This window comes from Spermophilus citellus, assembly GCF_964194105.1.
Source record: "Spermophilus citellus genome assembly, chromosome: 9".
Classification (NCBI taxonomy): Eukaryota; Metazoa; Chordata; class Mammalia; order Rodentia; family Sciuridae; genus Spermophilus; species Spermophilus citellus.
In genome coordinates, this window is record NC_138191.1 from 131,870,817 (window position 1) to 131,895,587 (window position 24,771).

A 24,771-nucleotide genomic window follows, 5' to 3' on the forward strand; every position below is an offset into this window, starting at 1 on the left:
TTCCTGCCTCAGCCTCCTGAGTCACTGGGATTATAGGCGTGGGCCACTCTTCTAGCTCTTCAGAGTTTCAAGGTGTCCCCCTTTTTTTTTTTTTTTTTTTTTAGTTGGACACAACACCTTTATTTTTTTACCTGTCTTTATTTATGTGGTGCTGAGGATTGAACCCAGCACCTCACACATGCCAGGCGAGCGCTCTACTGCTGAGCCACAGCCTCAGCCCTCAAGGTGTCCCTTTTCCTGACCCTTTGGATGTGATTTTCTAGGAGTTTCCTTCCCCCTCTGCTCTCTTACTCTCCTTGTAGGACATGATTTTTCCCTCCAGTGTTTTGAAATGGAATGTGTAAATGTCTAAATTTTTATCTATTTCTCGGGGCCCTTGGAGACACTTTGTTTTTCATTATTTATTTGTTGCTTATTTTATTTTTTGGTACTGAGCCTCATCCCCAGCCTTTATTATTTTCATTTCGAGACAGGGTCTCACTAAGTTGCTTAGGGCCTCACTAAATTGCTGAGGCTGGCTTTGAACTTACAACTCTCCTGCCTCAGCCTCCTGAGTTGTTGGGATTACAGGCTGGCCCCACCACAACCAGGCTGTGGTTTGCCCAGGTTGGTCTCCTGGAGCCACCTGACCTTCTAGCCAGGGACCCAGGACAGGCAGGAGTCCTGGTGTGGATTCCGGGAATCCCGGGGCGGGTGGCTGGGGGCAGGGCCAGGTGCTGGGCAAACAGACCAAAGGTGAGGGGGCAGGCTGTGGTGCACAGGCCACCGGAGGCACGCCATGAGGTGGGTGGGAGCCCTCAGGCCGCCAAGGTGGACGCCGAGCCCCGGCCCAGCCTGCAGGCTGCTGGTCTTCCTGGGCCTGCTGGGTGGGGGCTCAGCAGCCGTCCCCATGGGCCCCACGTGGCCTGAGCCTGTGTTCGGGCGCCTGATGTCCCCTGGCTTCCCGAGGGAGTATGGCAACCACCAGGAGTGGCGCTGGGCCCTGAGGGCGCCTCCTGGCTACCGCCTGCGCCTCTACTTCACCCACTTCCACCTGGAGCCCTCCTTCCGCTGCGAGTACGACTTCGTCAAGGTGCAGTTGGGCGCAGACTGGGTGTCTCTTGTGGGCAGGGGGCAAGTTCAAGACCCTCCAAAGGACTGGCCAGGGCTGGGGGGACACCTGGGGACAGGGTCTGGCCTTGGCCAGCAGGGAGGGCAGGCCTGGGTCTTCTCTCCTCTCCCTGTGACCCCTGCCCCCACAGCTGAGCTCGGGGACCAAGGTGCTGGCCACGCTGTGCGGACAGGAGAGCACGGACACGGAGCAGGCGCCGGGCAACGACACCTTCTACTCCCTGGGCCCCAGCCTGGACGTCACCTTCCGCTCCGACTACTCCAATGAGAAGCCTTTCACGGGGTTCGAGGCCTTCTATGCTGCTGAGGGTGAGGGAGAGGAGGGTCCTGAGGTGGCCTGTCCACAGCTGTGGGCGACTGAGCCAGCCAACCTGCCCCTGCCTGCAGACTCCTGTCTCCCCTGGGGCTGGGTCCTTGTCAAACCCAGGGGCAGTTGAGTCCCCTTCCAGCTGACACCATCCGCAATGCAAATCTCAGTTATGCGGACTGACCCTCACCTGCTCCTGACCAAGCACAGGTGGGAAACCCAGGCCCACAGCAGGGGCCCCGGCTGTGCGTGGGCTTTACGTGGACACTAGGCTTCAGCTTCTGGCCCTGCAGGGACCAGCTGTATGACCTCTCTGTGTTCAGAAGGCCGGGGTTTGGTGGCGCCTCACTAATCCTGCCCCGAGCGTTCCCTCACTACTGGGCAGACATGGGCGAGCGCAGCCCTCACTGGTTTCAAAAAGGTGCTATTTATGTCTCCCAACTGGGACGGAAAGGCTGGGCGCAGCACCCAAGGCTCCTCTTAGGTCAGCCACCGAGCTCGCTGTCCCCCGAGTCCCAGGCCAGGCCCAGGCTCGTCCCACTTCCATCCCTCCTGAGCCCCTGCCTGGCCCACCTCTCCCCCAGACATTGATGAGTGCCGAGAGCCCCGGGGAGAGGAGGCCACCTGTGACCACCACTGCCACAACTATCTGGGTGGCTTCTATTGCTCCTGCCGCGCCGGCTACGTCCTCCACCAGGACAAGCGCACCTGCTCAGGTGAGCCCACCTGCCCAAGGCCCCCAGCCCTCAGGGCCATCGCTGACTACCGGCTCTGGGGAGCCTTGGCAGGGACCTCCTTCCCCCTCTCTGCCCACCCCCACCCACTCCCCCCAGAGCCTTGGCCCAGTCGTCCCTCTTCAGCTCATTAGCATGTGCCCTGTCCTCACTGTGCTCCTGGCCCCCCTGGGCTGAGAGTCCCTGGCTCAGCCACCTTCCCTTCCTGGGCAGCGGCTCCCAGCTCCCAGAGAGGGGAGATGGGGGTCTTAGGCCTTGCTCCTCTGGCCGAGTCTGCCATACCAGGGTCCCCTCCCTCCACCGACTTCAGAGTGGGGGTCAGAGCCACCTGTTCCTGGCCCCCTTTGGTCTCCATGGCCCAGACCCTGGTTCTGCTGTACCCCTGCCAAGCGCTGGATGGTCAGTGCCTTTGGGAGCTGGCTCTGACCCTGCCTCCCCACTCGCTGTCCCCTCTCGATCTCTTTTCCAGAGCAGAGCCTCTGACCCTCCTTGGCTCCGCCTGCCCAGCCCAAGGGCTGCAGCTCTGGTTGCTGCTGCCCACAGCGCCCAGCTCATGCCCCAAGGCCTGAGAATAAACCTGGCTCTCCCTCCACCGCTGCTGTGTGTCTCTGGGTGAAGGGTCCGGGGAGGTGGGTGGTGTGTGTCCTGGCCCTCTTCTCTCGGTCCCTGCCCTCCACAGAGCCCGATGAAGCCCAGCCTGGTGGGAGCCCTTCCATGGGCCACAGACTCCTTTGCCAGAGGGCTTACTGCAGCCCCCTACTTTGGAGTTGGGCACTGAGGCCCAGAGAGGAGCAGGGGCTAGCCTAAGCTCACACAGGGACTGAGCACTCTGACTCCCCACTGCATCCTCAGAGACTGAGCTCCCAGCATCCTGGGGCTTGCTCCTGTTGGGGAGCCCCTCGGGGTCCTGTTCTGCTCCAAGGGAGCCTGACCTGAGGTGCACTGACCCCAGGAGGTGCTCACAGAGGGGTTGGGCTGGTGCCCCACACACGGGGCTATTCCCTCTGCTCCGTCGGGAGCAGCCCCATGGAAGCAGGGACCCCGCTTCTCACAAGCCTCTGCCCCAATGCAGCACCCCACCCTGGGACAGGGGCTGGGAGGCAGACCCCCGCCCCTGTAGATGGAGCCTGGCCCATGCCGGTGCTGAGCAGGGTCCTCAGCTGTGGGAGGAAGGAGGGCAGCAGGACAGACCTGGGGAGGGGCCGGGAGAGGCCCTTCCAAGAGGTTCTGAGGCCCGGCTGGGCTGGTCTTGCAGGTGTGGGTGGGAGCCACCTGGTGGGTGCACTTGGGAGTTGCTGGGGTGGGCGTGGGGAATTCTAAGGAGCAGGAAGTCCCCTCCTGCCTCCTTTCCCCTTTTTGGATTCCTAGGGACGGAGGGGAGGCTCCCTGCGTCCGTGTTTGGGTGCCTCTTGTTCTGGCAGAACCTCCCCACTCCCATGCCCCTCACCTCCAGCTTTGAGACCCTGGCTGAGGACGCCCACCCTCTAGGGCCGGGAGTGGGGCCCTTGCAGGCTTCTGTCCCTGGTGCAGCAGACGCAGGGGGCCCTCTCAGCTTTCCGGGTGGGGTGTTTCGTTTCCTCCAGCGCCTAGGGCTAGCTGTGTGCAGGCCTGGCCAGACTCAGGGACACAGATGTCCGGGTCACATCCCTGTCCTCATGCCCTGCTCTTCAGAAGCAACCCACCCTGCCGTCCCAGCAGAGGGCGGGCAGGGGGCGCAGCCGCCCCACCGCTCTCCTCCTCTTCCCAGCCCTGTGCTCGGGCCAGGTCTTGCGCGGCCGGTCTGGGGAGCTGAGCAGCCCCGAGTACCCGGGGCCCTACCCCAAGCTCTCCAGCTGCTCCTACGGCATCCGCCTGGAGGAGGGCTTCAGCGTCACCCTGAACTTCGTGGAGTCCTTCGACGTGGAGGCCCACCCCGAGGCCCAGTGCCCCTACGACTCCCTCACGGTATGGCCTGAGCCCCGGCCCTTGGGTCCCCCTCAGCACCGCTGCCCTCAGCACAGCCCGCGGCCCAGCTCCTGTGCACCTCCGTCCAGGCCAGCCGGCTGGGGGGGGGGGATGGGCCACCTGCCCCACCAGCTCCCCTGAGCGAGAGCTTGCCCCTCACCCCGGCAGGAGCCCGGCAGGAGCCCGGCAGCAGGTCCTGGGACTTCAGAGCTCCTCCTTTTTCAGATTCGGACGGACCAGGAGGAATATGGCCCTTTTTGTGGGAAGACATTGCCCCCCAGAATTGAGACAAAGAGCAACAACGTGACCATCCTCTTTGTCACTGACAAGTCAGGGGCCCACACAGGCTGGAAGATCCACTACACAAGCACAGGTGAGCGCGGGTCCCAACAGGCAGGAGGCCCAGAGCCTCTCCTCTCTCTTCCATGTGTCAGGGAGCCATGTGGGGCGGAGCTCTTCCCAGGCCAGGCCCAGCCAGGGAGACCAGTGGGCGGCCTGAGAAGCAAGGGCCTTCCACTGGTGCCTTCCTCCCCGCCCTCCCATCCCCCAACACGTCCTTCCACCCACCCACTGGTCCCCTGCACCCACATTCCCCTCCAGAGACATGAAACATGGAACTCAGACCAGTGGGGACAGTAACATAACCAGCCTCCCGTGGCAGGCTCAGCCTCAGAGCCAAGGTCTGGGCATGGTGAGAGTCCGGAGGAGGGACCTGGCCCAGGCTGGGGCTGGATGCTGGGGAAGGTGCCCTGGAACAGGAAACCCCCAAGACAGCAATGGAGGACCCAGTGGGTGGTAGGGTATCTGGGCCCAGGAAAGGGGACATGCCAGCACCAGCCCAAAGGTGCAACCATTCAGGGTGTGGAGCTGTAGGGGGTGAGGTGTGGGCTGCAGAGGGTTTGGGCTAGAACTACAGCGCAGGGGGTCAGCAGGACCCGTGACTCTGTCTGCAGGGGCTGCCCTGGCCTTGATTCTGCCCTCTGGGCCCTTCCAGCACCTTTTTTTTTTTTTTTTTAAACTGGGGATTGAACCCAGGGGTACATTACCACTGAGCTACATCCCCAGCCATTTTTTTTAAATTTATTTTTTTATTTTGAGACAAAGTTTCAACAAGTTGCTTAGGGCCTTGCTAAATTGCTGAGGCTGGCCTCAAACTTTTAATCCTCCTGCCTCAACCTCCCAAGCCACTGGGATTACAGGGATACACCATGTGCCCAGTGCTAGAAGCTCTTCCTCATGACAGATCCTCAAAGTTAGAAGCCCTGGGCCCCCAAGGCTATCCCTGGAGATTGGTTCCCTGGGGGAAGGCTCTGGGCCTGTGTGATGAGAGCCACCTCAGGACCCTGGCTGGGTGGGGTGAACCCAGCTGCTCTAGCAGCTTAGCAGGTGGCTGGAAGGAAGAGCCTCGGGGAGAAGCGGGGCCACAGGCTGTGGCCTGAAACCTGGGGGTGAGAGCAAGCAGGGGCTTGGGGCTGGTGGAGGGCAGTCTCCCCAGGGCTCGAGTACTGTGGTGGGTGCCAGCAGGGAAGGCTGAGGCTCACCAGGTCCTCTGGATCTTTTTTTTTTTTAAAAAGAAGTTGTGAATGTTTTTTGTTTTAATATTCTTTAGTTGTCATTGGGCCTTTATTTCGTTTATTTATATGTGATGCTGAGAATTGAACCCAGTGCCTCACACATGCCAGGCAAGCGCTCTACCACGGAGCCCCAGCCCCAGCCCCGTCTGGATATTTTTGAGGCTCCCCAAGTCCCCCGGAGCTTTGGTCTCTGGCCCATCTCCGAACCCTGGTGTTCTCCCTGTGTCACCCTGGCATCTTATGGGGTGTCATGAGGCTTGATTGCAGCTTGCTCTTTCCAACCACTCGTCCAAGTGTTGTCCTAGTACTTCTCCCCTGTCCCCAGGAGCTATGACTTAAACCCATTTGATTTCAAGTCGCATGTGTCATGTTCCTGGCTGTGGGAGGAAGGAGGGCAGCAGGACAGACCTGGGGAAGGGGTCGGGAGAGGCCCTTCCAGGTGGTTCTGAGGCCGGGCTGGGCTGGTCTTTCAGGTGTGGCGGCTGCACTGTCTTTCTGCACACCTGGCCTTCTTACCTATCCACGGCTGAGTGCCAAGCAAAGGCAAATAACTTTGTGTGTGTGTGTGTCTGTGTCTTTGTGTGTCTGTGTGTGTGGTACCAGGGATTGAACCAGGGGTACTTCATCACCGAGCTACATCCCCAGCCCATTTAGTTTTATAAAAATTTTGAGCAGGGTCCTGGTAAGTTGCTGAGGGTCTTGCTAAGCTGCCAAGGCTGCCTCAAGTTTGTGGTCCTCCTGCCTCACCTTCAGGTGGCTGAGATTATGGGTGTGTGCCACCTCGCCTGGCAAAGCAACAGATCTTAATTTGTGCAAGCCACTGAGTTTAATCTTGCTTTTGAGACTTTCTTTGCATCATAAAGGTTTGCTTTATAAGTCAAGAACTTCAGATTGCTAAATTCAGACTTGGCTGCTACTGACCACATCAAAATCACTAAGCCTGCTTTCCTCTGCACAGCGCAGCCGTGTCCTGATCCGATGGCACCACCTAATGGTCACATTTCACCTGTGCAAACCAAGTACATCCTCAAAGACAGCATCTCTGTCTTCTGTGAGACTGGCTATGAGCTTCTGCAAGTGAGTTACTACAAAACCATACTCACAGGGTCACAATCATGGCGAGATGTGCACACACGTGTGAGCAGATGCGTGAAAAGAAAGCGGAAACAGTGTGAAAGAGGAAGGGCAGCTCTGCGGTCAGTGCTTCAACAATAAAAAGCAGATCCGCTTGTAGACCACAGGGACAGCCATGGAGAGTTTCGTCCTTGGGAATCCTGCCTTCTTAAAAATTATTTATTTTTACATTTATTGGGGGGGATTGGGGATGGAACCCGGGCATCACACATGACAGGCAAACGCTTACCACAAGCTACTTGGAGAGCTGGTGATTAAAAGGGGAACTTTTGTTCGCTCACTGCAGCAGCTAGCTCTTCATAAAGTGGCTGAAACGACAGAAAGAGGCACTCACCAGACTGTTCCATGAGCTCTGCGGCAACACCGCGTATTAAATCAAGGTCCTCCCTCTGGTCAACGGATGACCTTCCCATGGAACAACTTCTGGGCCCACAAAAAATTAGACAGTGCTGGGAAAGAGTATATTCTGCAAAGTTATAAATAGTGATCACTGTTAAGGGAGAGGGAGTATAATTTTAAAAAATGCTTAGCATGTTGCTTTAGGGGCACAGGTAAGAGATTAACATGTCCTCTTTATGTTCTTCAAAATTGTCACTGAATCCCAGTGGTAAAAAGTAATAACACTGAAATGATAGCTGGCGATGCAACCCACAGTCCTGTGGAGGGTCAGAACCAAAAAAAAAAAAAAAAAAAAAATTCCACCTTCCTAGCTCTTTCCTACAATTCCTTGACTACAAACTTGTTCAGTTTCTCACTTGATTAAAACAAAAAAAGACACCTTGAGGTCCTCTGAAGCATAAAGCTTCTGCCAATGCCACCCTCTTTGTTTGTGTGTGTGTGGGGGTATCCTGGGGGTTGAACCAGAGGTGCTTTACCACTGAGCCACATCCCCAGCCCCCCTTTTTTTTTTTTTTAGAGAGAGAGTGAGAGAGGAGAGAGAGAGAATTTTTAATATTTATTTTTTAGTTCTCGGCGGACACAACATCTTTGTTGGTATGTGGTGCTGAGGATCGAACCCGGGCCGCATGCATGCCAGACGAGCGCGCTACCACCTGAGCCACATTCCCAGCCCCCTTTTTGTTTTTTTGAGACAGTGTTTCACTAAGTTTCTGAGGCTGACCTCCAATTTATGATCCTCCTGCCTCAGCCTCCCTAGTAGCTGGGATGACAGTCATGCACCACCACAGCCAGCCATCCTCTTTCATTTTACTGTTTGGTTTTATTTCAGAAAGTCAAAATAGTTTTCCCTCTAAATCCCACTGATGGGAAAGCTGATTACATGCAAAGCTCGTGACAATATTTCAGTAGCCTTCCTCTGGCTGATCCACTGGCCTCAGGTCAGAAAGACACACAGATACAGGGGCTCTGTGTCTGATCATGCCAGCCTCTCCCAAGCTTTGGACCACACACCTCGGGCCCTTTATATAAAGGAAGGGTGAACTTTGAGTTCTAATGTGTTTTTGGATTACTGTGGAAAGGAAAAAAAACATAAATCACTGCAGCAGAAATACCGATGCATGTTTAGAGTTGAGATACCTAACAGGTGACCTAGCCTAGCAGAGCTTCCTGTAGCACGTGCATATGCTCCAGGCATCTGGGTGTGCACCAAGTCCAGGCCCCCCATGTGCCACCACACATGAGCTCTGTTCATGTGGCTGCCACCTCCCTTTCGTGAAGCACTGGCATAGGAACTGCTGTGGGGCCCAGCTCTCAGTGACTAGAGGATGTAAACAAGGAAATTACTGTCTGAATTTCTCTTTAGGGTGCTTTGCCCCTGAAATCATTCACTGCAGTCTGTCAGAGAGATGGATCTTGGGACCGACCCATGCCAGAGTGCAGCTGTATGGCCGTGTGGTGACAACTCCCTCACCTGCTGCTACCCTTACTGCTTCTGTCACTTCTCTGCCCCTCCCCCCAAACAATGGTTACATATATCAGGGCTTTGATTCAAAACTTGCTTCTCCTCCTCAGTCGGCACTTAGAGGCTCCAACAGCACGAGGTTACTAGGGAAAAGTCAAAGCGTGCTCTTTGCATACATTATACACACACACAGTGACATTGAGAACCCATCACACCACCCAGTGAGAGTATAATCACCATTATTGTTTTGGTGTATATCTCTCCAATTACACATCTCACATGTATAAACATGTACTTGCTGCCACATGTTGAGATGGGAGTCATTCTGTCCATATGTATGTACATAAACACACATATGCATACTCACAAACTGGGATAATGGTGCACCATTTTGTAGACTAAGAATCATATAAAGAATTGTAAAAATAGCATTTCAATTGTAAAAATACAAACGTGTAAATTGAAAAAAATAAGGAATTTACAATATACAGCAAAAGCATCTTTTGCCTCGCTCCAAACTACCACTGAGTTTGGGGGATATACTGGGGGATGGAGCTCAGTTATAGAGCACTTGCCTGGCTTGCACAAAGCTGAGTTCATCCCCCGCAATGCCCTCCCCCCAAAAACAATTGGGTGGAGGGGCTCTATTCATTCTTTTTTTTCCTCTTAATATATTTATTTATTTTAATGTGGTGCTGAGGATCGAACCCACTGTCTTACACAGGCTAGGCGATCACTCTACCTCTGAGCCCCAGCCCAGCCCTATTCCTTCATTCTTTATCTCCTATTATGAACATGCATTTCATTATGATGGCCTTGAGCCAAATGATGGCACTCTGCTTCCTCCTGGCTAAGACACCTTCCCTCATCTGCCTGATTTAAGAGGCCTACTCCTGGATCTGTGTACAGCCCCAATCACTTCGGTGCTTTTACTTTATCCAATTTCTGTGCCAGAGTTTTGCTATTATCAGGTGTAGATTTAAGTCTGTACACCTTTTTTGTGCATTTTTTGCAAAGGTTTTCATAGAACAAATTCTATGGAACAAGAAACTTAAGTTTTTTATAAATTTACATCTCCACCAATGAGAAAACAGTAAAGAGCTGGTCTGGGTTTGAACCCTGATCCTGCCACTTTTTGCTGTGCCCAGGTAGGAAAACACCAGTCCCATCTTCTCATCTACAGCATGGCAGATTGGCCCTGTCAAGAGCTGTAGTGACATTGAGGAGGAAAGTGGAGAACTTGGCACAGAGCCAGGCCCACAGCCACAAGGTTGCCAAAGTGCAGCTTTACTATCCCAATAGAACTACACCAACAACTCGTGTCTACTGTGGAGAGAACTAGGACTTCAGACAAAAATCGCTCCATCTCGTTTGTATCACAAATTGGCTAGTGATGTCCTAAGCACTGTGAATTCTGGTCCACACTCAAGGGATGAAATGACGACCCTCAACACAACTGTTTTGCTCAGACTCCAGTTCTGGTTGGAAGAACCCAGGAGAAGGCCCTGGGTTCATTGGCTTATCTTGACCCAGGCCTGCTGCTCTCCTCCTCCCAGAGTGCTGCTACACAGCAGCCTTTTGTCTTCTTTCTGCACCAGGGATGGAGCCCAGGGGAGGGCTACCACTGAGCCACACCCCAAACCCTTTTTGAGACATGGCCTTGCTAAGTTACTTATGGCCTTGTCAGTTTGCAGTTTGTAATCCTCCTTAATAACCCGAGTGCACTGCACCTGGCCAGTCTTTGTTTCATGAAAACTAAGGAACTCCAAGGATTTCCTTTAGGGAAGGCACCACCCTGCTCCTCTCCTGGCCCAGCCATCTAATTAGAATCTGGACATGAGTGATGCTTTGAGATCACACTAATGTGATTCTTGCTATTTCCTAGAGATGAAATTCATAATACCAATCACACAGGGGGAAACGCATGTGGTCCAGTGCACCTTCTAGATAAGCTGCTAGTGGTCTTCAGAACTTTTCACTAATTTTATGGTTCTGGAGATGGAACTCAGGTCTCGTAAGGCAAGTGCCCTGCCACGGAGTCTACCCCCAGCCCTCCCTTCCCATATTTCTTCACTAGTGGTGGACTGTGGCCCTCCAGAGGAGCTGCCCAATAGCCGAGTGGAATACCTCACTGGTCCTGAAGTGACCACCTATAGAGCTGAGATTCAGTACCACTGCACAGAGACCTTCTATACAATGAAGAGGAATAATGGTAAGAAAGGTTTGCAAAGTTGGGGTGGTGATATTTAGAACTTAAGCTTTCGTGTTCTGGAAATAAACTTTAACCAACATTTTTGGCTAAGGAAGACAAAAGATTAAAAGGCACTTCTCCCACTGCTAAGTGAAATATTACAGCTAAAGTGACTTTAATGTCAATTTGCAAGAAATCTGAAAACAGATCTTATCTAGTAAATGACTACTACAAACACACAATATATTCCAAATGGTTTAATTTAACAAGTCAAAACGTTATCATTAAGCACTTGAGATCTTGATACATATTCAAGTTACACATCTAAAAGGTTTCCACTTTGCAAGCAAACATGGTAATGCAGAGACCTCCTATTTATGAAATCATGTAAAATGGTTAGTCAGACACCTCTACCTCCCACGGATGCTCAAGAATCAACATTTTTCAAGGGGGTATTCAAGCAAATGACAACCAACTTATACATGCAGTTAAACATTTTTGCTTTTCCAATGATTTGCAGGTAAATATGTGTGTGAGGCTGATGGATTCTGGACGAGCTCCAAAGGAGAAAAATCACTCCCAGTCTGTGAGCCTGGTAATGGACACATTTATACAAGATTCGTAATTGACGGAAAGGAGAACTGGGTGGGAGACAATAAGAAGTGCTTTAGCTGTGGTAGGCAGAAATGGAACTTTAGCACTTGGCTCTTAGACCAAGTTATTATTTCCAAATAATCTGTTCTCATTATCCCCTTTCCACACAGAGAGGTTGTGCAGTGCTGACTGCATCAGTCATTTGATTATTTTTGACCTTATAACTAGGCAAGCATAAAAAATTAAATGATTTTTTAAATTATCTTGAACCATTTATACATTTATAAACATGAGTTCTTCTGTTGTTACTTTTCTTCTCTGTAAAAATGCTATTAAAACCCAAAGCTAATAACTTCATTATTTCCCTAAGCAATTGTTTTCAATGACATCTAGGTTTTTAAACATTAATGCAATTTGCTTTTTAATAGTGCTTAATTTTTTTTTAACCAGAATTGGCTCTAACAATAATAACTGAGAATGATTTTTTTTTAAAAAAAATCTGAAAGGTAATAATATATTCATTACCCCTCTGTTATTTGGCTTAAATTGTTTTTTTTAAACCTATACTTGGCCGACACAACGTTTGTGAGTTTAATACAAGTATACTGCCATAACGGGAAACATATGCTACATTAATGAGCATAATTAATCTGCAATAAGGACACAGTAAGATTCAGTGTTTGGAAGAATCAACCAGACCACAAACAATAATTTCTGACCTGAAGGGTCCTGGATGGTACTGGGATGGAACCTGGGGCACTCTCCCATTGAGACACATCCCAGCCCTTTTTATTTTCTGAGACAGGGGTGAAGCTGCTCAGGCTAGTCTTGGATCTTCCTGTCTCAAAAATCTCCTGAGTTGCTGAGATTCTAGGCATGTGCACTGCACACAGCTCCCCAAATCTTATAGACCAAATTTTTTTAGTAAAAAAAAAAATATATTTCCAAAATTTAAATTTCACTCACATTTCCTGAGGAACTAAGAAATACCAAAAGTGTTTACAACTTTGAATTGTGCTATTTTAGAATAGTCTTACGCACCTATGTAAGGAAACACTCCTACTTGTAGGACCTAATTTTTGGCTGACATTAAACACACACACCACCAAAGTGGTAAAAACTTAAAAAAAAAAAAAAAAAGCCCCACTGGATTTTTACAAAGTCTCTCTCACTGCTTCTTCCCCAGTGTGTGGACTATCAGCCCGGACTACAAGAGGTCGCATATATGGAGGGCAAAGGGCACAGCCTGGTGATTTCCCCTGGCAAGTCCTGTTACTAGGTCAAACTACAGCAGCAGGTGCACTTTTATATGACAACTGGATTCTAACAGCTGCTCACGCCATATATGGGCAAAAAGAAGAGGTATCTTCCCTGGACATTCGAATGGGCATCCTGAATAGACTATCGCATAACTATACAAAAGCCTGGGCTGAGGCTGTTTTTATACATGAAGGTTACACTCATGAGGCGGGTTTCGACAATGACATAGCACTGATTAAATTGAAGAACAAAGTTGTAATCAATAGCAACATCATGCCAATTTGTCTGCCAGGAAAAGAAGCTGAATTTTTGATGAGGACAAATGACATTGGAACAGCATCTGGTTGGGGATTAACCCAAAGGGGTTTTCTTGCTAGAAATCTAATGTTTGTCGACATACCAATTGTTGACCATCAAAAATGTACTGCTGCCTATGAAAAGCAGTATCCAGGGGGAAGGGTAACTGATAACATGCTTTGTGCTGGCTTAGAAACTGGAGGCAAGGATAGCTGTAGAGGTGACAGTGGAGGGGCACTAGTATTTCTAGACAACAAGACAGAGACTTGGTTTGTAGGGGGATTAGTGTCTTGGGGTTCTATTAATTGTGGGGAAGCAGGTCAGTATGGGGTGTACATGAAAGTCATTAACTATATTCCCTGGATTGAGAACATAATTAATAATTTTTAATTTGCATGTGTTCAATCAGTAAATGAGTCATTTTTAGAACCCTGTAAAAGATCTTAGCAGTAATGTGACATAGCAGCTACCACCCCCCCACACACAAAATAACCCAAACTCCAGGTGACACTGTTACAGGGACTAATCCATTTAATAGTATAATGCCACCCTTACTTGTTGATTGAAGGGGACATAAACCATCACAGTAATACAATGACATTCACCTTCACCACCCCAATATAACTCACTGCTTAAGAGGCATTTACTTACAAAGCCCACCTTTTCATACTAGTTGTTTGCATTTCTGCAAATTGCTTGTCTATTTTCCACTTGTTTTTACTGATCTCAAAGAGTGCTTTATATATTATAGCACTATGGGTTTTAGGGGAGCAACTTTGAAAAATCATTTTTTTCCCAGGTAGATAAGATGTTCCTAGCAATTGGAAATAACCTAAATAATGTTCAACTTCAGAATACTGTCTAAATAAAATCTGGTATTTCCACAAAATGAAATGTACTAGAAACAAGTGGTCATATTATAGATAAATCTGAAGTTTTTTTTTTTTTTCCCTTTTCCTTAACTGAACACAAAATTCTCGGGCACAGGTAAGCTTAACAATAGACAAATTCTACCATAGCTGAGTAGACAATTCTATTATTCAATTCAGAGATACTCTCCTGTGTGTAATAATAAAAATTCTAATTATCAGATGCAACTGAATTACTGTGTAACTTCCTACTGTTCCTACTATGGAAATACAGGTGCTGATTTAATCTTAAAATTTAATTTGATTTTAGTTGGCTATCCCTAAAACTTTTTATTTATTTATTTATTTTGCACTGCTGGGGACTGAACCCAGAGCTTCATGCATGTGTGGCAAATGCTCTGATGGGAGTAACATCCCCAGCCTTCTTCCCTAAAAAATTTAACAATAAATATTTAATTAAGTTTTTCAATTTAGTTAGTTAACATTATATGAAAATTCACTCTGACTTTAGGTCTAATTTCTCTTGTGCATATAAAGTGTAATTTCTTGATAATCACTTTTTAAAGGTAACTTTCCAGCATCATTGTCACATAGGAAAAAGAAATCATGTTTTTCCAGTAAGACTCCAGACACTAAACTGTGGTGACAATAAAATTTTTATTCAACTGTGGTTCAAAAAAATTTTTAGAATGAATGCATTTAGATGACCAAATAAGACTTTTAAAAACAAATCTTTGCCAAATAGTTTAAGTACTTCTAAACTTTAATTTTTTTTAAGGGTAGAATAACTACCCACTATGTAGTATCATAAACATGTTAAATAAAAGGCTACTCAACATTGAAAGCCTTCTATGACCAGCAACTAGCTTTAACAAGTGTAAATAAGGTATTAAAACCATGCCATCGATAAGTTAACTTACCCCTGGGCTCCTTGAAGGCTTGTCAGTTTAGTCTTTGGAGGTCCCCGAATACCATTTTAAGTGTTACCATGTTACTGCTGCTGAGTAATAGTGCAAGTGCTAAAATGCAAAATTCAGATGGTACAGGGTTTGGAAATCATGCAGATTCAGATGCAGAAAATTATTAAAACAACTCAAGATCCTTTTACAGAGGAAACTGCATAACAAAACAATGTGGCAATCACAGTCTAAAGGATGATTTCATTTATAAATGTTTAAAACACTCAACTTGCAAAATGACAAACCTATTTATGGTAATCTAAGTAGGTAAGGGCATCAGGTAAACTACCAACACAAAAACTGTCACATTCTTCCAGTTAGAAAACAAGATCCTTATATCTCACAGGATTAGCATTTACATAAAAGTACAATAAAGAATCAATATATATTATTGCTTTTACATTCTTAACAATGCATTGTGAGAGTCTAATCTGAGTTCTGTAAGCGAGTTTATTCAACATTATTATACTTCCCTCCCTTGGAGGGCAAAGCCCACTTCACTTAACACTTCCACAGACAGACAACCCACCCTACTGGTTCTTAAAGCTATCAGGCTTCTTAATGGATTTCAGGCACAAGGTAATTTGTGGTTTCTTCTACTTTATCCCTATTGCAATTAATTCCACTTTTCAAATCCCAAACAGAAAGGTACTGATAGTCCCTTCTTTTCAATTGATAGGCTTTGCTACAAAGCATTTGAAAATAATGTTTTGCCCACTCTCCCAAACAAGAATATTTTTAGAAGGCATTATTTCCCAATGGAGATTTATACAGGCCATGTAAATAGAACATCACCCAAATGCACAGAGGCACTAAGAAAAAGCTGGAGGGTACTGCTTACCATTTTAGGTGCGGTCACCCAGACTTATTAAAAACTAGATTAAAAAAAGAAAAAAGAAAAAAGAAAAACTTTTCACTTTGGACAATGCAAGAACAAATAGCAATTAAGTCTGGGTATCAGGTGTCAATGCATGACAGGTGATGAATCCATTTGACTTGAGACAACTTTTCAAATAAGTTTATTTGAAGCAAAATAAACTACTGCCAAGAAACTTTATGAAAGTTCCATCTCAAAAGGGTCAAAAAAGGGGAATTAACTGCTATGAATTCTTTGCATTCAGGGCTGCAAAACAAAGACACATATTATTTAAATCAGTTTTATTTAAGAATTTCCAACATTGACAACTCTTATAAAAAGCATCCAAGCACAGGACACAGAACTGCAGCAAACAGCATTCGTATGGGTAGCTAACAGACATTAGAACTTCCACCCTTCTTTGAGACACCTGAGCTCACTGGTGAACTCTGCTTCCAAGTACTCCTGCAAAGCACACCACAAGCTCAGTCCATGTTCTCAACCCATCAGCTTCAGTTCACATTACCACACTTACATATCAGTAACAGAGGAGAACACACACCATACAGCATTCACAGCAGTTGACAAAGGGGCAGGGGAAGTACAAGTATCATTTCACTTAACACATTCAACTAACGTGGGTTATCTAAGAACAAAACTCACTTAAAGTCTTCCAACAGATGTGGATGTCCTTTGAATGCAAAAAACATTCGTACATTATTTGCTATCATTGCTCTCTGCACACTCTCTCACCAAAGCCACAGGATTGAGAGACACATCTCGCCAAGTTAAAAAATATCCATTATGCACCACCAAGTCTCTGCACGCGCTCTCTCCTTTCCTCGCTCATACTAGCCTTTCATGCCTCGGCACCACCATCAATCCCACACAAGGTTTCAAAAGTTCAAACAGCTTTCTGGTTCCAAATCACAGCCTTGCGTTCATAGCGTTGATACGACTCCATGAAATAAAGAGTAGCGGATAAAAATGGGACACCCACCGTCAAAGACGCAGCCTGTGCAGCGTGATGACGAATTCTTGAATGAGAAAGCATGTAGACAGAAGCATTCCTATGGCAGAATATTTACAGCACTACTTTCAATGAAGTGCTTCTTCCATAAACATTTGAAATGAGATGAACTGCAGAGATTAAATGAAGGCTTCATATTGTACTTTTGTATATGAGAGGAGACAAGTGTTAAAAAACAAAACCAAAAGAACCAAACACTGTGACACCATGATCTCCCAAAAGATTTTCCTAAGGAAAAAATCCATATGGTGGGGTTCAAATTAAAAAAGGAGAAAAGAATGTAGTTCTAATCAATGGTTTCCACTTTGAACATGCAAAGAATTCACTTAACAAGTCCAGGGATAAAACATTACAGGAGAAACCTTTTGATATCAATTGTAGTGTGTTGGTTTACCAATCAGGCAAACAGCAATTCACTTTCAACCACTCAATATTTCAACCCTTTATGTAACAAAACTTATAAAATTCCTTTAGCTCTTCCTCTTTTTCTAAAGAAAAATGTCAAAAATACTGCTGAATATACTCCACACTGAACAAACCAAATTTGAAAATTCTTAGTACATATGTATTTTACAATATACTTACCATGAGTTTAGAAAAATTTGAATTCCCACCATTCTAACTAACCAACCATAACCCACTATCTACATTCCCCAGCCAGAAGATTTAGAATCCATGCTTGAGCCAAAGCCTCCATTGAAACCACTACCTGACCCTGCATTTGATGCTGATCCCCAACCAATTGCAGCACCAGAATTAGAACCACTATAGGAATTATTTCCAGACCCAAAAGCTTGATTTGGCTCTCTCTGCATGTTGCCCTGGCTTTGGTTATTACCTGATGGGCCTGACTGGTTCTGCTGACTGGCTAACATGCCCATCATACCCCAACTGCTCTGCAGCGCTGCCTGGGCTGCTGCCATCATTGCTGGATTAATGCTAAAAGCACCAAAGTTCATCCCTCCACCCATGTTACTACCCTGATTGTTTCCCAAGCCAGCTCCACCCCCTCTACTGTTACCAAACCCACCCTGATTCCCAAAGCCACCTGGATTACCACCAAATCTTCCACTTCTCTCTAACTGCCTATTGCTATTGTGCTTAGGTTCAGCATTGGATATATGCACGCTGATTCCTTTAATGATCAAGTCCTCTCCACAAAGAGACTGGGCAACCTATAAAAAATAAAGGATGTAAACAAAGGAGATTAAACCACTGACTCATACCTCAAAATAGCAATAAAAAACTAGATTTTAAGCACAATTTATCTGAACTGGAGGAAAAATAAGTAATAAATACTCATTTCACCGAAACCTTCAACATAGCCTTTCAGCTTTAGTAAAGATAACAGTGGTAAGTTTTTTCAAAAGATACATAACAGGGCCTGAGGGTACGGCTCAATGGTCGAGCGCTCACCTAGCACGTGTGAGGCCCTGGGTTCGATCCTTAGCACCACATAAATAAATAAATAAATAAATTATTGTGTCAAACTAAAAAATAGATAATTAAAGAAATATATATACATAACAGGGCTGGGGCTATAGCTCAGCGGTAGAGCACTTGCCTTACAGGTGTGAGGCCCTGGGTTTGATCCTCAGCACCACATAAAAATAAAGATACTGTGGTCCATCTACAACTTAAAAAAAAAAAAAAAAAAGGATACATAACATTCCTGAAGACCACATACTAAAAAAATATATAAAGAATATCTCCTTAATATCTAGGCCTATATACCCTACCCCTTAGAAAGTCAAAAACTTAGCTGAATGAAAAAAATTCAAGAGAAAATGCCTAATTAGCTGGGAGAAATTAGTAAGAAGAAAAATACCTGATCATCTGCAAATGTAACAAAGGCAAAAGCCCTGAATGGTTTGGGAATGAAGACATCTACCACTTCTCCATACTGACAGAAGAACTGCTGCAGCTCATCAGCAGTCATGTCCTCTGTACATCGCCCAACAAACACCTTTCTGCTTCTCAAAGGCTCATCCGGGCTTTGCTGGTAAAATCAAAAGGAAAGAAAAACCATCAGAAATATTTTATAAGCAATGCAAAGAGCATTATGGTAGGGATGTTGCCTTGTACAACAGGTAAATCATTAAAAGGTAGGCATACTACTTCTTACATCAGTACTTCTCTATCTTGTAAGCCTTTAACAAAGAATAAAGTTTTTTCTTTTTTTTTTTGGTACCAGGATTGAATCCAAGAGTGCCTAACCACCAAGCCACATCTGCAGCCCATTTTTATTTTTGAGACAGGGTCTCACCAAATTGTTTAGGGCCTCACCAAGTTGCTGAGGCTGGCTTCAAACCTGCAATCCTCTTGCTTCAGCTTTTTGAGCTACTGGGATTATAGGCATACACCATTGTGCCCGGCAAGAATAAAGTTTTACATTATGAAAGTATACTTGGATTTATGATGATCAATGAGCATTCTGGCACAGATGTTCCCATATGCCTTTATAACAGGATTAATGTATTCTGAATGACTTCATGTTTGAATGCATACTGTAAGAAACCTGACAGAAATAATAATAATAATATTTGGGCTGGGGTATAAAGTTTGGGCTGGGGTAGGGTTTAGCTCAGTGGCAGAGCACTTGCCTAGCATGCTAAGATCTTGGGTTCGATCCCCCAACACCACAAAAAAATCAAAACAAATTTTTAGTTTGGAAGAATAACAGATTAAATATTTCAAAGCAACATAAAATATTCAGCATGCATTAAGGTTCAAAGACTTCAACAAAGAAAAAGATCAATTCACAAACACACCCTGCAACTGAACCCAGGGCCTCACGCATGGTAAGCATATGCTCTACCACTGAGCTATATCCCTAGCCCCAGCCATGACCTTTTCCAAGTGTACTTAATGTTTTATGTTAGTGTCTTCTAAGGAAGTTGGTCAGCAAAATTCCCAAAGTATAGAGGGGAAAAAGTGAAGTACCTTAGAATTGGGGAGTTTACAGTCACACCATCGTCCATCTATCATATGTCGCTGTGACATTACTTTCACCTGGGTTTCATATTCCGTAAATCGTACAAAGCCAAACCCTTTTGAATGACCAGTTTTAATATCTTTCTTGACCTGAAAAGACAATTGATATTTACTTTAACACAATGCTCATACCCCCAAATCAGAGTTCTCTGACAGAGAATTTAAATGATTTAATCAAATGAGATAGATAATTAAGATTTAAATCAAGTTGGTCTTCAGGTAAAACCAATAGGAGGGAATCCAGATTAAAATTACAACAATGTTTTAGAATGAGTGCAAATATAAATTAGATTTGGTTATAAATCTTAACTAATCAAATAGGAAAAGCAAACATTTCTCATCAATATATACACAACAAACTGAATGTCTGTCACCTACTTCCCTTAAGTCTTTACCAACAGAATTTTTTCAGTTTTTTTTTTTTTTGATACTAGGGATTGAACCCAGGGGCACTCAACCACTGAGTCACATCCTCAGCCCTATTTTGTATTTTATTTAGAGACAGGGTTTCACTGAGTTGCTTAGTGCCTCACTTTTGCTAAGGCTGGCTCTGAACTTGTAATCCTCCTGTCTCAGGCTTCCAAGCCACTGGGATTACAGGTGTGTGCCACCTAGCCCAGCTAGCTTCATTTTTATAATATCAAATGCAACGCATATGCATAAAGCCAAATTTCTTTGTGAGCATCCCTATGTACATACACTTCCTAAGAAACATTAAAACTCTTGTAACAAAGGAACAGTGCCACTAAAGTAGTAAGAATGCTACATGCTCATTCACTGGTAAAGAAAACTGCTAAATGAAGTAAATTTTTACCTGCACCATAAGAACTTCTCCAAAGGTACTAAAATACTCTTTCAGGTCCTGTTCGGTTGTTTTCCATGGGAGACCCAATACTATTAAATCAGATGTTTTTTGGACTGCTCTTTTCACTTTCACTGCCGATGAAGCATCTGTCTCATCCATTTTCCTTTTGTTATCTAAATAAAATTAGTAGACACCTTTTAGAAAATTTCACTTAGCCCTCCTTTAAAAACACACTACCCCTTATGTCTAGAAATGAGAAGCTAAAAGATTCTAAGAACAACAAGACAATGAAAAGATGGCAAGGAGTAATGTCACCTCTCACAGATAGAATGAAGGTACATTCAGGAATTCCCAAATTCAGGTTTTGTAATATCTCAAGACTATAATCAATGGTTGGTTTTCCCTCACAAAAACTATAAAAACTTCATTTTGGCTAAATATATTTCCTTAATTATTGAAATGCCTAATGTATATTTAAAGGCTACATACTAATTTAACTTTAATCTCCATATGTGAATTTAAGGACAATTTTAATTTTCGTCTTTTCCAAACGTCCAACAATACGCATCAATTTCCTAATAAGAAAACCAGAGGTTATTATTTGGAAGGGGAGAACTAAGTTGACTTTTTTGAGGTTGGGTACTAGGGACTGAACTCAAGAGCCCCACACAAGCTAGGCAAATGTTCTAACACTGAGTGACACCCCCAGCTCTTTTTTTAAAATTTGAGACAGGGTCTTGCCAAGTTACTTAGGGCCTAGCTAAGTTGCTGAAGCTGACCTCGAACTTGCGATCCTCCACCTCAGCACCCTGAGTAGGTAGGATTATAAGCGTGTACCACCTTGCCTAGCTTTAAATGAAATTTGGACACATATTAAATCTATAGTCAATAGTTCAAGAAACAGCCTCCTGAAAAAACTTAGTTTACACCATCAAACATAAGTCAATGTCTTGTATAGTGACCAAGTTTGGTGAACTACTTTGTTACAATATTGTGATTTTTTTGTGTGGTACCAGAGATCGAACCTGGGGTACTCTACCAATGGCTACATTCTCAGCCTTTTTAATTTTGAGACAGAGTTTGGCTAAGTTGCCAACGCTGGACTGGAATTTGTGATCCTCCTGACTCAGCCTCCTGGGGTGCACCAAGGCACCCAGTCTGCAATATCAAGTTAAAAATAAAACTAACATTCATATTTATCAACTAGCATAAATTCATACTGCTAAATGTTCTTGGTATGCTTCTTAATCCTCATGGTTCCCCCCACTTTTTAATATTTTTTAGTTGTAGTTGGACACAGTACCTTTATTTATTTTTATGTGGTGCTGAGGATCAAACACAAGGCCTTGCATGTGCTAGGCAAGCTCTCTACTGCTGAGCCACAAACCCAGCCCCTTGACCCTTTTCTTAGATTTATAATGTCAGTGATAACCAGCAGCGAGAATAAGACCAGAAGCTCAAAAATGGGACTGCACTAATTCAAGATTTGGATTACTACAGTTGATGTACATTTTTTTTTGGGGGGGGGAAGGAGAATAAGCCAGATAAGAGAAATGAATGATGGAAGGACAATAATCAAACCAAAATACTGGGGCACTTTAGGAGAATCAATTTACAAGACTGATAAAACTGCTAGTCATTAGAAAGTCCCTAAATATGGCATTAACTTAGCAATGCTTATTCAGATAATTGATTAAATACATAGTTTTCTCCGGGGAAAAAACGTTCTGTAATTCCCAATTTGCACTAATTTAGACTTGTGGTCTTCAAAACTAGTCTAACAGTGAAGTTTGTGGATATATACTTGGGTTATAAGAGACGTTCTGCCATGAAAAGAGGCGATGATCTAACACTAGGGACAAGACACAAACCCAACTAAGGATCAGCAATGTTGCAAAACCAAAAAGCAACAAACCTTTGGGATAGTTGACAACGTATACCAGGTTTCCCCAACCAGCATCAGGGGCATGCAGAATTCCTTCTACTAGGCGAACACCTCTCATACACTGGGTCACTGGATTCCTGTAGCGCAGCCCACATGCCCCTGGAAACTGGGCTGTAACTGTGGACAGCAGCACTGTCCCATCATCTTCTGATGGTATTTCAATGGGCTCATCATTCTCATCTTCCGTTACCCGAATATATTCAGACATCTTTTCTTACTTCTCTTAAAGGGAAAAGAGAGAGCGAATGAGCAACAGTCCCGTCAAAGTAATTACAGTTAGCTGATAACACCATCCCATTACTGTTCCGACTTCCAGAAGAAACTTTTGCTCTTTTAATTCCCACACCTATTGGCCACCCCGGAAAACCGCGGCAAAGGCAAGGATGTTGCTTTCCTATTAAAATTCTGATGCCTCCCTCAACAGTTCATTCATTCAGTGCCCATTTAGTAAGAGCTTACTACGCGTCGGGCGCTGAAACTGTAACTGGGTCCCCACGTGGCACACGGGTTACAAAGGCGGGAGTAAGCAAGAGGAAGAAAGTAAACAAGTAGCTGTTTTATTACAACCGTGAAACTAGTAAATAACCCTGAAGGCGCGGGAGAACTTGAACTTGGCCGGGGCACGTACCAGTGAGGATCAAGGCAGACTTCCTAAGAAGGCGGGGCACAAGCCGGGCCTTGAGACTGGAGGGGCAGGGGGCCAGGGGATGCGAACAGGGGGGGCGGCTCTCCAAACTTGAGCCGCAAGGACAGCGGCGACAGGTCCTCCGTGAAGTGGGCCGCCGCCTCCCAGAAGCCAGTGCGTGCAGGCCGAGGGAGGAGTTCCCAGCGCGGCCCGGGCGGCGACGCAGGGGCACCAGGCCCGAGCGGGCACCGACTGTCCCCTGGCGCGAGGTGTCGCAGGCACAAGCGTGGCCCGGGCCCCGGCGCAGGCCGACCCGCTGCCTGAGGCTGCTCGGCACCGCGGGCCGGGCATCCCCGCTCGGGCGCCCGCAGCCGCCCGCGCCAGGCCCTAACGACGCTGCCGCGCGAGCCCGCTCGGGCAGGGCGAGGTAGGCCTGGCTCCGCGGCTCCCTTACCGGGCCTCTGGGCCCACCTCAGGCCGCCCGCAACGCGGGAGGCGAGACACCCGCGGGGTAAACAGTGAGAAGCGTCCGCGACTCACCCGCTAGTCCGCTGCTAGGAAGCGCGACACCGAAACTAAAGCAGCGAGGGATCCGAGAGCAGCCCAGCTACCTCTACGTTCCCACAAAATGGCGCTAGGGCCGCCTCCTCCCCCCCCGCCGGCCGTCGTCCTCTCCCACCGGCTCCGGGTCAAGAGGGGGAGGGCGCCGCGCCAAGACGCCAGGACCTTCTCCTCCGCGGGCTGGGCGCCCTGCTGGGAGTCCCAGCGTGAGGAGAAAAGATTTAAATGCTACAATAAGACCAACACCTGGGCCTGAAAAATTAGAGACTGAAAAAAAATACGGACGCGCAGACTTTTAACTCCCCACGTAACGTAGCAGATAGTTTCGCCCGACCAACCGCCGGCCCCGGAAGTGCGCGAGACCTGTGAGGGCCAGGCAGGCCGGGGCGGGGCGGGGCGGGGCCAGGCGGGGGCGGGGCGCGGGTCTCGGACTTGGCTGACTTTGGGCGGGGGCGGAGGCGCAGCCCGGGTTCCCTCTTCCTGAAGCCCAGCAGGTGTGTCCTCTCCACTAGCCAACCTCGGACCTGGAAACAATAACTGTGTTCCAAATAATAGCAATAACAGTGCTACTATGTGCCAGGTACTTGGAGCGCTCACATATTTAATTGCCTAACTGTCTTGTGTGCTGGGCATTATTGATATTGTTCTTCTGCAGGCGAAGGAAACTGAGGCACAGAGGTTAAATATCTTGCATAAAGTTACCCAAGGAATAAATGCAGTCCTGGGATTTGAATCCTAAGGCACAAAATACTAGCCTGTTCCTGTTCAGCCTCTAGTAATGACAATGCTGTATTTGATCTATTTTAAAATATGCCTTTTGTTTCTCATATCTGAAATAAGTATGTGATTTCAGTTCCAGCTGATGAAGGTCACAGTTTAACTGGCAACAATTTTTCCACCCCTGGGGAGTGAACCCAGGACCCTGAGGAACAGAAAGCACCTGATCTACCACTGAGCCCAATTGGCAACACTTTGAGTTTCTTGGTATATATATATATATATATATATATATGTATCAATTTCCATGACAAAGGTTTACACAGACGCTGAACCTCAAATTTCTGAATTCATGACATCTCACAGCAACTCTGTAAAGTAGGACAGAAGTTAATAGTGAGAAC

At 46.4% G+C, this 24,771-nt stretch overlaps 2 protein-coding genes across 7 annotated transcripts; one reads left to right on the forward strand and one right to left on the reverse strand.

Moving 5' to 3' along the window:
* The first annotated feature begins 604 nt into the window (after positions 1-604).
* MASP2 (MBL associated serine protease 2) lies at positions 605-13,980 on the forward strand. The gene is made up of 10 exons (XM_081305462.1): positions 605-1,072; positions 1,242-1,419; positions 2,002-2,133; positions 3,899-4,095; positions 4,321-4,468; positions 6,628-6,746; positions 8,566-8,644; positions 10,742-10,876; positions 11,376-11,450; positions 12,636-13,980. The coding sequence occupies exons 1-10, from the start codon at positions 779-781 to the stop codon at positions 13,394-13,396; spliced, it is 2,118 nt and encodes a 705-aa protein (XP_081161588.1). The 5' UTR covers positions 605-778; the 3' UTR covers positions 13,397-13,980.
* TARDBP (TAR DNA binding protein) lies at positions 11,120-24,771 on the reverse strand. Of its 6 annotated transcripts, XR_014023457.1 has the most exons (10): positions 23,630-24,752; positions 22,435-22,686; positions 20,529-20,692; positions 19,664-19,804; positions 18,549-18,719; positions 17,769-17,895; positions 16,691-16,830; positions 15,676-15,709; positions 14,796-14,894; positions 11,120-11,496 (listed from the first exon to the last, which is right to left on the reverse strand). XR_014023457.1 is itself a non-coding variant. In XM_081305460.1 (7 exons), exons 2-7 carry the CDS (start codon positions 22,670-22,672, stop codon positions 16,775-16,777), a joined length of 888 nt encoding a protein of 295 aa, XP_081161586.1. In that variant the 5' UTR covers positions 22,673-22,686; positions 23,630-24,752; the 3' UTR covers positions 15,978-16,774. The 6 variants fall into 6 exon arrangements, 4 of the variants coding, with proteins under 4 accessions (XP_081161586.1, XP_081161585.1, XP_081161584.1 ...); XR_014023458.1 differs by lacking the exon at positions 11,120-11,496 and having other exon boundaries at positions 14,526-15,957; positions 23,630-24,750; XM_081305460.1 differs by lacking the exons at positions 11,120-11,496; positions 14,796-14,894; positions 15,676-15,709 and having other exon boundaries at positions 15,978-16,830; positions 17,778-17,895.